At 39.2% G+C, this 11384-nt stretch overlaps 1 protein-coding gene across 2 annotated transcripts; it reads left to right on the top strand.

Moving 5' to 3' along the window:
* The first annotated feature begins 1986 nt into the window (after positions 1–1986).
* si:dkey-93n13.2 (zinc finger BED domain-containing protein 4) lies at positions 1987–7606 on the top strand. Of its 2 annotated transcripts, none has more exons than XM_058404263.1 (2): positions 1987–2309; positions 4401–7603. In XM_058404263.1, exons 1-2 carry the CDS (start codon positions 2120–2122, stop codon positions 5135–5137), a joined length of 927 nt encoding a protein of 308 aa, XP_058260246.1. In that variant the 5' UTR covers positions 1987–2119; the 3' UTR covers positions 5138–7603. The 2 variants fall into 2 exon arrangements, with proteins under 2 accessions (XP_058260246.1, XP_058260253.1); XM_058404270.1 differs by lacking the exon at positions 1987–2309 and adding an exon at positions 2324–2457 and having other exon boundaries at positions 4401–7606.
* Positions 7607–11384: the final 3778 nt, after the last annotated feature.

The following is an 11384-nucleotide window of genomic DNA, read 5'->3' as shown; positions in this document are numbered from 1 at the left end:
TGCTTATTCATTTAGGGGCCTAAATTGTGTTCACAGTGTGTTATACAATATATGTTTAACATTTCTTTCTTGCATTGCTGTTTTTATCTGTTTTTGGGAAAATGATTAAGGCCTGGGTTGGAACAATGAATGCGATGGTGCAAATGTCAGTTAACAAAACACATTTTTTGCTGAAATGCTGTACCTTATTCACCCTAAAGCCAGCTTAAATGATCAAGAGGGTGAGAACTGCCACAATATTAAAATGTCATAAAAATGTTGTTATTCTTCTTCATCCAGGCATCAAACACAGCTCTGTCTAATAGTTGATTCAATATTGCACATTCATTTTGTACTATCTTAAACTATTTATGTTACTTGGTTGTTATTTGTGTGTTTTATATTATGATTTGTAATCACAGCAATAACAATCAACCAAGCTGGTTCAACTTTGCATTATTAAAGTATAAAGCATGTGTAGTTCTTAAATAACACTAATAATATAACATCATTGTTAAAATTTGTACTTTCTTTTTTTTTCCCAAACACATAAATAGGCATAAATGAGTAATAATACATAAATAAATAAATAATAAAGCAAATCAGTTTTATCTGGAGTGTCCTTCAAAGATCTTTCGCTCCTTCTGCACATGCACACAAAGAAATGTTTCAAGTACAAACCAGGCCTCTGCTTTGTGTTGGGCCACATCATACCATCCTGGTGTAGATCATATTTCAACAACAACACAACACTTCCCATTAGACCGGTAAGTCAGTGCAAAGTATATGCCTTTGGGTTTTAGTCACTTGAGTTAAATATACACTATATTGCCAAAAGTTTTGTGACACGCCTTTTCAGGGGTTGGTCTTGGCCCTTTAGTTCCAGTGAAAGGATCTCTTAATGCTTCAGCATACCAAGACATTTTGGACAATTTCATACTCCCAACTTTGTGGGAACAGTTTGTGGATGACCCCTTCCTGTTCCAACATGAACAAGAGACTCTGAGCCAGGCCAAAACTGGGACATCTGCCTTTACATGCACATGAATGTAATATGGAGTTAGCCCACACTTTGCAGCTATAACAGCTCTTTTGGGAAGGCTTTCCACAAGGTTTAGGAGTGTGTTTATGGGAGTTTTTGACCATTTCTCTAGAAGCGCATTTATGAGGTCAGGCACTGATGTTGGACGAGAAGGCCTGGCTCGCTCTAATTCATCCCAAAGGTGCTCTGTCGGGTCAAGTTCCTCCACACCAAACTCGCTCATCCATGTCTTTATGGACCTTGCTTTGTGCACTGGTGTACAGTCATGTTGGAACAGGAAGGGGTCATCCCCAAACTGTTCCCACAAAGTTGGGAGCAGGAAATTGTCCAAAATGTCTTGGTATGCCGAAGCATTAAGAGTTCCTTTCACTGGAACTAAGGTGCCAAGACCAAACCCCTGAAAAACAACACCTGAATTCAATGATCTGGAGGGGTGTCCCAAAACTTTTGGCAATATGGTGTATACATGCAGTACGTTACTAACATAAAACAGTATTGAAATGCTACAATAGTCCTATTTTATAGCTAAAAAATACAAAAGTCATACTTTTTCCCCTCAGAATCATGCTGGGAACACCTGCCTTGGGAACTGTTTGCAGGTAGGAACTACATTTGCAAGAGTCGAAGTGAAACAATGGTCTCGCGCGCGCGCCTTGTCAAGGAATCATTCGAGCACGAGCCAAGATTATAAATGTGTCGCGTTATGGCGTCGTGCCTAATTTGCACATAGTTTAGTAATTAATCTACGTTTGTTGCCTCTGTGGCAACAAGATACCATTATATCTCCTGGCTTGTAGGGGGCAGTAGAGTATGGGTTCTTTGTTGCTTTATTTCTACTCTATCTAGGTTCATCCCAAACGACTTCCAAGCCCTATGTTGGCGAGCTATATAGGTTTCACTAAGCATTACCCTATAGCCTATGTAGTGCCCTAAAAGCCTAATAGCGACCTGTTTTGGGACACAGCCTTAGTGTGGATTAAACGTCTTCGGCGTCACAGCAAGCCAGAGTGCAGTGGGGGAGATATAGTGTCGCTGGTGTTGTAATAGGGAAAGATTTGGGGTTTGTTTTTTGCGGGGGGGTAATAAACATTAAAAAAAATGACTAAATTGGAGCAATTAAACGTGTTCCTGAGTGAGAGACTGTCGGCGGCGGTGAATGAGATCCTCGACACAGTGAGCAGGATGATGCAGGAGTACGAGGAGGAAACGGCTCGGATACGCAAAGAGAACGAGTATCTGAAGGAAATGTTAAAGGTTACAGGATGCAGTTTAACAGAAACAAATCCGGGTAGGATTCATTATAGTATAAGGTGTTGAATTGCATTGAGTGCACGTGCTCAGAGGGGTGCTTTCTAAACTAATGTGTGTTAAAGTAACTGTACTGTGAGGGGGGGATTGAGGAAAGTGAAGGTTACTGATGTGTAATGAAACCAGTGGTGAGTGATCTGTCTTGGACAGACACTGTAAATGTCTTGTTTGTTGCTGTTACAGGGTTTCTATGTGCTCCTGAGTGTCCAGCACTGTGTGATGATGGCTTTCTTGCTCTAATCCAGTTTGTCCATTAAAACAGGACATTACAGTACTTGATTACAGATATTTTGTAGAGTTTTGTTGTTTATACTGGAGAAGAAGTCGACAGGGATGCGTCCACCACCCGAGCCAACAGGAAGTCTGTCCCTTCCTTCTTGTTTCTAGTTTGTACACTTGAAATACCCTTACAGAAATGGTTAAAATGCCCTTTAAATACAATATACTTCAGTAGTTATTGATGGAAAAACCTCATTCAGGCATTCGAGTATGCTGGGCTGGTTACAACCTCATCAGATGTTTTCCCCTCTTATCTATATATACATGAATGTTGAATTGTTATTCTTTTTGTTTACTCAAACGTTAAATGACCTCAGATTTAATGCCCATTGGCAATAGCGTAAAAATGCACACACCTTCCTAACCATGTGTGTGTAGGGTTTTCTTAATATCCCATTACAGATTTAGTTGGCACTTTTGCTGTTATAATAATCCTCCACACTCCTGGGAAGGTTTTAGCATTGTAGACTGCTCATTCAGCCACAAAAGCCTTAGACAGATACAGATGTCAGTGTTACAGTTTATCCCAGAAGGGCTCTGCGCAGGCCATTTGAGTTCTTCCACTCCAGTTTCGACAAAACACGTCTCGCTTAGCGCACAGGGCTTTAAGCCACAGGTTTGAGTTCCAGTGAAGAGAAACAGTAATGCTACGTTAAAACAGCGACTTCCTGTATAACTGTGTGCTTGCAAATTTGTCTGGGGAAGAACCTGATAAAAATAAATAAATAAATAAAAATCTAGCCTGGAAACGAAAAGAGGTTTAAGGAAATATCCTTTCTATCAAGTAATAGACATAAACGTATAAAATGTCCTGAATGCTTCTAGTTCTGAACATGCTCTTTGTAATCTTGTTCCAGAAGGAAAGTGTGGCATAAAGTACAAAACAAGTTTTTCGGTGATATATACAGCATTATCTGATTGTGCCATGTGGGTGCGGCTTCTCTGTCATTTTCCCAGTACTGTTGAATATTTACCTTTTTTTTTTTAAAACGAAATTGAGCCAAAAATCCGATGTCACCGACATGACCGAAATAATTTGTGCCTGCAGTGTTTTACCTTAATAACAGGTTAGGATTAATCTCCAGTGACATGATTGATTTTTAATAGGGTTTTTTTAAATGAGCTGAGCAGCTGGAGTATGCGTGTTAGAAGCTGGAAAAACCTGAAAGTAACTCTTAATGAGCAACAGCAGCGTGCTAGGCAAGCGCTCGTTTTCTGCCCGTACGTGTGCGTGACACAAAGCCGCAATGTCGGCGATGAGCGACGTTTAAATAAAACATTTTTATCAGAGATTACATATGATTTGCTGAAGTGACAAATCCAAAGCACTGGCTTGAAGGATTCCTCTGACTCATCCTGTGACTTTTACAGTCTGACTTTTCTTCCGTTCTCCAAAACCTTGCAATTAATTCCCATTTACAGTTATTGAAAGAAAAACTTGAATATTAATTGTGGTTTCCTCTTATCTTGTCATAGATTACATCTTAAATGGTTATAAAGAAAGTAGTAGAGGTTTTTTGTGTGTGTGTGTTTCCTGTTAGTTTACATAACTAGCACAGTCGGCTTTGCTGATCCACTAATGAAGCAAGTCAGAAGCTCAGCACATAACATTTTTAATTAAATCTCACTGGTTGCTATTTATTCTGTGTTCAGTTAGATTTAGATGCATTTATATATATACAATAACAAAACAAGCAAATTGTTGATGTTAGGGTGAACATAGGTGAGTCTTTAGCACTGTTTTATGAGCACAGGTGGGTTCCTCTGATGTTGCTTTTTCTGTCATTCACAGGCATCATCTCTTCTGTGTCTTTTGGAAAACAAGATGGCACCTCAAGCATACAGCAGGAAGCCGAGCCCCAGGAGAGTTTGAGCCAGCACCGGGCAGCAAAGAAAGAAAATGCAAGCATAAAATCCGAACATCCCACCCCTCAATACCCTGCAAATTCTGACTCCGAGTCTGAATCCAGACCCACAGACGACCCCGCCGAACTGCCCCAGTGCACCCCGCTGTCAAACTCTCACGCTGTAGATCAGGACATGGTAGACTTCGATTTCCCCATAAAAGTCAAAGTCGAGTCAATGAATGTAGAGTCACACTCAGGTGATGCCACAGACAATATGGATGCCAGCAACCAGAGCTGGTCTCCACAGAACTGGGATCTGTTTTCAGAAAGGACCTATCAGAACAGAGTACAGCAAGGAGCCGGTCTGCATCCGTACGGCACCGAAGGTTCTCGTTCCACAGATACCACAGTTCAAAATCAGCCCGTAGAGTTCCAAGCGGCATTCAGCTACACAAACCGGACCATATGCAATAACAGGCTGCACTGTACAAGCAGACACTGTGAACTGCAGAAAAGGACCACGTCTAAATCGAGCCCAGTGTGGCAGTATTTCTCATTGAAAGAGAACGATTGTAGTAAGGCGGTGTGTCTGATGTGCAAAGCGGTAATATCACGTGGGGTTAAAGAGTACACAACATCAGCACTGTTAAAACATCTCCGTATGAAGCATGGCAAGTGTTGAACTCGATTTCTTTCTTTCTTTTTTTTTTTTTGTACTTTTGTACTCTTGAATCAGTAACAAAGAAACACATAGGTCATTATCTACACATGTATGAATGACACCAGTCTCTAATGTAGCAAATGAAAACCGCACTGACCAAAATGTAGTTCATTAAATTGCCATCGATTTTGAATGATTCTGCAGATCTGAGCTGGCAAAAATACCTCCCTGTGGTTTTACTGAGATAAAAATATACTATATGAAATATTCTTTCGACTCGTTATAGACGTAAAAAAAAAAAAAAATGCCATGAATGCTTCTGGATCTGAACATAAAAGACTGATTTAAAGTAAACATGATTTACTGTGTTTCCACTGTAAGTAGTCTGGGTTATAAAGCAACTTGTGGCATAAAGACATGTACAAGACAGGGTTTCAGGGATATATATATATATATATATAATGATAGAATCTGATTGTGCCATTTGGGTGGGGAGTCTCCATAATTTACTTAGTTCTGATGAACATTTACATTTTTAGTTTTATAGTAAAACAGATAAGAACAGCTTAAATATGCACACATTTTGAGGTACTTACATCATTGCTTATAAACAGATGGGTGACAAATTAAAGGAAATAAAAAAAAATCCACCTTGACTGTTGTGTTTAGGAGCATTTTGCACCGCCAGCATCAGAACACTACTTGAGATCACTGATTTTTGGTGGAGTGGTGTTCATCCATCCCTCCAGTACAGTTCTAGAGACGTGTAGAATCAATGCCAAGGTGGCTTCTGGGAACCCAACACCTTTAAGACACTATCATTTTTGTCCTTTAATTTGTCACCAGCGTATAGTTGCGACTTGGGTATCTGAGGTGATGGTGAGAAATCTTTTTCTAGTCAGTCAGTTTGTATTTTCACTACCTTAGTTCTTATTATTACTTGGATGTGAGAGGTTGTTTCTGGGTCAGCACTGTTACTGATACAATTTATTCACATCCAAATATATTCATAAAAAGCTAAAATCAATGCTGCACTGTATTTTCTTGTTTGTTTCTTTAAGAGCCAATGATTATAAAGCTCAGAAAGTGATAATTCTTGAACCTTGACCAGTGGTATGTGGATCTGAGCTGTGTTTTGTTTTCATGGTATAATTTGAACTTTGTAATGAACGTTATTCATTCGCTATGAATAAACTGCAGTCAGAAGGGATGCGAACTTTTGCACAACATGTCTAACATCTGATTGTACAAATGCATTATTTTAAGAAAAAGTATCGGTGTCTGCATCGAGGTGCCTCTCTTACAGCTCCAGGGTTCCCGGGTTTGATCCCAAGCTCAGCTCACATCTTCTCCCTATCTTCACCTCCCTCATGGGCTGCCTCTGGGTTTTCTATCTCCTTATAACATGCCAAAAAGTGATGACAATAAGGATGAATGAATGATATGTAAAGGTAAAAATGGCACTAGTACCTGAATATTCAGACGCTTTAACATTGATTCCCGTGCTTTGGGTAGTTTGTGAATACTTGTGTTTGAGTTAATTTGGAACCTCGTCTAGGGTGTCCCCCGACTTAAGGCCCTGAGTGCCCTGTTATAGACTCGAGGTTCACTGTGACCCTATGTAGAATAAGTGCTATAGAAAATGGAGGTAAAATCATAAATCTGTTTCTATGAATGTAATCGTTTTCACATCCACAGGGATCATCATGGGTTCCCTGACCAGTCTGTGGCTATGCTACCCTACACACGGCAAGCTGTGGTGCACTTTCTTCCTATCATAGCCACCATTAACCTTTTTTAGCAGTTTGGGCTTTAGTAGCTCTTTGCTTGCAACACAAATCAGTGAGCCTTAGCTGCTCATGACCCTGGCAGCAGTTCACCCTGTCTGTAGGTACTAACTAGTGCATACTGGGAACATCCCACAAGACCTGCTATTTTGAAGCTGCTCTGACTCAGGTGTCTAGTCATCACAATTTGACCTTCAGCAGTATCTGTGAGATCTGTAGGCTTGCCCATTTTTCCTGCTTCCAACACATCAGCTTTGAGAACTCACTGTTTACTTGCTGCCCAATATACACAACTCCTTAACAGGTGCCGAGTACGTCACTTGTCAGTGATTTTGATGTTATGGCTAATGTTATGGTTTAATACCAGCAATAGAACCTCACCATATCCTGTTTCAGATTTCAAAAAGTCCTGTCCTGGACCCGTTATTCTCAGTAAAATATCCAGCCAGTCTCTCTCATACAGCCAGAGAGAGTACTATGAATCTATGAATAAGATATTAACAAGCTTCTCAGATCAGAGATCAGAAAGGTGCTTGCCACATGTCGTGTTTCTCTAGTTTCTTTAAAGGTCTCAGAGCAGATTTTTTTCAAAAAAATGTCTGCTCTGACCCTTTGCTTTCTACTTGTTTGCTTCACTAGTTCCAAAAAGCATGAATCTCTGCATATCTAGTGTTGTTAAAATGCTTCTCCTGTACAGACTGGCTGAATTTATGCAATTATCTGAAAATAATAAGAATTTAATAGGTAATTATGTATAATATACATATATAATTTCACCATTGATATAAATGTAATGCTGAAGCTCTTTGTGGATGTATAGTTTCTTTTGCACCATATTAATACATGAACATGTCTGCAATACATGCATGAAGTGGACCGGCCTGCGTCCTGCTGCGGTGTTAACAAGTCGACTTCTGAAGAGAAATATTCTTAAACAGACTAGTGTTAATACAGATCATTATTACACTACACTATGCTATCTATAATGAGTTCAGCAGAGCCTGTACTTAAAGCAGCAGCTCAACACTTTTGAACTTTCTACAAGTGATAACGTCTGTCCTGGTGGCCTCATTAACTGTCTGGTTTTATTCAGTCACAATAAAAGAGAAGATGAATCTACAGCCACCATCCGGTCAGCAGAGAGGATCATTTGTAGCAACCTGTCGTCCATCATTACCTTTACAATACAGGCGAAAAGAAAGAGAAGGCAAAATTGCCACCAATCTCACCTCCAGTTTAAACAGGCTGCTGTGACAGAAACACAAAACTTTTCTTCAATTCAATTAAATTCTGAGGAAGAAACTGTGAGACCTTGAGGTTCTTGGCTGGGAAGTGGAACACAGAAAGTACACTAAATATTTTGTCAAATATACCCATATAATAATATAATAATAACACATTATTTCATTAAGCACATGCTGTAGTAAGTAGTAATATACAAAAGAATAAGATCAAATGTGTTGTGTTACATTATTGCTCATTATTCATTGTTAATTTACATTTTTATTTGATTTCTTTTTTATTTAATTATTTTCTCGTAGTTATATTATTGCATTATGATTTATTATAGAGCACAAAGCTGAAAAAATACAGACACTGCATAAAAAAAACCCTGGGCATAAAGATCAACATTGAAAAGTGATTTTCTTAAAAATAAATAAATAAAATAAAATAAAATTGGTATTTAACTAACAATGATTCAGTATAATAATAAAAAGTGATTTTTAAAAACAATTTGCAGGTTAACTGATAAATAAATACAGAGTTGAACTGTTCAGTTGAATAAAAAGAACAAAATAATAATCCCATTGTTGACTGTAGCTTGGCTGTTGATGCTATACAAGCTGGTTTGCATATTCAGAAAATATGATCTCCTGGGATTTTCACACAAAACAGTCTCTAGCGTTTACACAGAATGGTGTGAGAAACATCCAGTGAATGACATGTCTGCAGGTGGAAACACCATGTTGACAAGAGAGTTCAGGGGAAAATGGCCAGATTGATTTGATCAGAATTCTTCTCAAATCCAGATGCAGGAAAAGCTGTATAATGGAGAGTGGATTTTTCAATCGGCAAATCAATATTCACTTCTGAATTCTGCACATTGGTGTTGCTCTACATAAGATGTACTAGCACAATGGCACAGCCAAGTTATGTACAAATTCTTAGCAAGTCCTTATCTACAGTCTACTGTTTATGTTCCCATGCAGTCTCCCTGCCTACTTGAGATCCTTATCCATTATACGTTTGGCTAAGATTGTGTTCAGGAAGTGTTTTCTATCATTGCACTATGTAAGATAAGACTCCACCTTTAAACACTGAACTAAGATCAACAGAAACAAATCCAACACTACATTACATAGCTAATGCTAAGTTACTAACTGTAAAATTGTGCTGAAGTAAACACCATGTAGAGCTCTTTTTCATTCGGCTTGTTTAAGGCCTAGCTTAGAAAGTGTGTTTGGACCTTCTGGTGCCTTCTGCTTCACCAGTACACCAGCACAGATGGCAAGCATAGACCTTTATTTATATGATGTGAATGATAACCGATATCTAATTGAGCCCACTGAAAATACTTAAGCACAGAGCTCCAGTTCTGGCACCATCTGGAACCCAGTGCTTCAATCCAGTGATCTGGAAGCAAAAGTAACAGGTCTGTCTGGTTTGGCCAAGACTCCTCCACTATCTGGTAAAGTATCTCTGATAATTGGTAGAGCTGTGGTGTGGTTGATAATCATTGTTGCATGAATATTTTCAAGTATATTTCTCTCCGGATTAAGTAAAATTTTCTAGTGTCAAAGGACATTCACAGAATTTTTAAACATATAAATCCAGACATGCTTTTGAGCAAGGTAGAAAGCAAAAGTGGAACCAAATCAGCTCCCTGGAGTATTTTTTGAACATCAGGGCTGGAACTTATAGTACAAGGGGTGTCAAACCGTATCCACAAAGGGCCATGGGTGCAGGTTTTCATTCCAACAGAGCAGAAGCCACACCTGATTCCACCTGTTTAATCAACTGAACTCTACTTTCAGTAGACTCAGGTGTGGCTTCTGCTCGGTTGGAATGAAAACCTGCACCCACACCAGCCCTTTGTGGATACGGTTTGACACCCCTGTTATAGCAGATTCGTCTCCTAGTAGATGAACAGATCCAAGAGACCCCCAGTGTATGGTACAAAAAAGTCTGAGAGTCAGAGGTTTTCCTGTTTGTTGCGTCTGAATCTGAGTGTGCTTCTTCCCGGTTCTCCTGTCAGTCTGGTTTCAGACTCACATGATTCTTTCAATTCCCAGCACATATGCGTTTACCTTACATTATCACAAACATGCATGCAGAACACGACACGACTCTATATTTATTTAAAAATGATTTTAATGCTATTATGTGCATGAAGGCACCTCATCACTTCAGTGTCCCAATGTTCCCCTGCCACATATGGTGAACGTGTGTTGTGGAAACTAATGACGTCGTCATCGGATAAAACACGGGTGCAGGTTACTTTACTTTACAAAAAAAGTTCAGACCTAAATATGAGTTGCGTTCACATTCCCCGAAATTGTGGCACAGTTCCAGTGCGAGCAAAACTCACACCACCTCTTACAGGAAGTCTCAGGTTTCAGTAACATGGTGCGTTTCCAGGTCCAAATAACAGTTTTTACAATACGAATGTTTCATGCAAACCATGCTGTATTTCAGACTAAACTGATAGTGTGAAAGTGTTCCTTGCTCAGTTTAGGCTTGGTAAACTATGCACATCCAAGCAGCTGGTAACCAGGTGTCAGAACTCAGAGCCCTTCTCTGAGTGGACACATCACAGAGTGGTCAAGGGTCTTCTCCAATTACCTATTAATACTTGTTAACCAAATCAATAAAAGGTAAAATAATGAAACTTCTTCAGGCTAGGAAGGAGCAAACTTGGCTTTATTGTAGTAAGATGTCTCTCAACATCAACAAATCAAAATGGCACCCAAGACACACTAAGCGTCAGGCTCAAGTGTGACAGCCTGTAAAAAATCCCCTCTATTTATCCTGGCATCATTTGGTACCTCCTACCATTTGTTTTTGCTTAAGATTGTTTTCTCTTGCTTGTCTTACATACCCTATAAAAACAATCCCATTATTTTATGTATTTGTCTCTCTCTTTTTTTCTATTTTTTTACTTTTCAGCTACTAACCTTTAAGTCAGATATAGTGCTGAGCTCACCTTTTATTTACTATGGTTGTTTAAGTGCTTTATATGCTTTGTTTTATATTGTAAGGAGGATTTGGTTAACTGACATGTAGTTTTTTCCCCCTAAAAGTAAGGAAGACTCATATAACCCCAAAAATGTGTCGTGGAGCCATCTTATGTGCTGAACACCTGCAAGATAAAGTGTGGGTCAAGTAAAATGCCAGTTGGACATCAGACATGTGCTAGAGAGATCTTGTATTCGATTGACTAGATAATTGCAATGGACAGTGGCTCTAGGAACTGGCTAGAA

This window comes from Hemibagrus wyckioides, linkage group LG02, assembly GCF_019097595.1.
Source record: "Hemibagrus wyckioides isolate EC202008001 linkage group LG02, SWU_Hwy_1.0, whole genome shotgun sequence".
Classification (NCBI taxonomy): Eukaryota; Metazoa; Chordata; class Actinopteri; order Siluriformes; family Bagridae; genus Hemibagrus; species Hemibagrus wyckioides.
The sequence above is the reverse complement of the archived record's forward strand: the minus strand, read 5'-3'. Positions and strand labels throughout refer to the sequence as shown.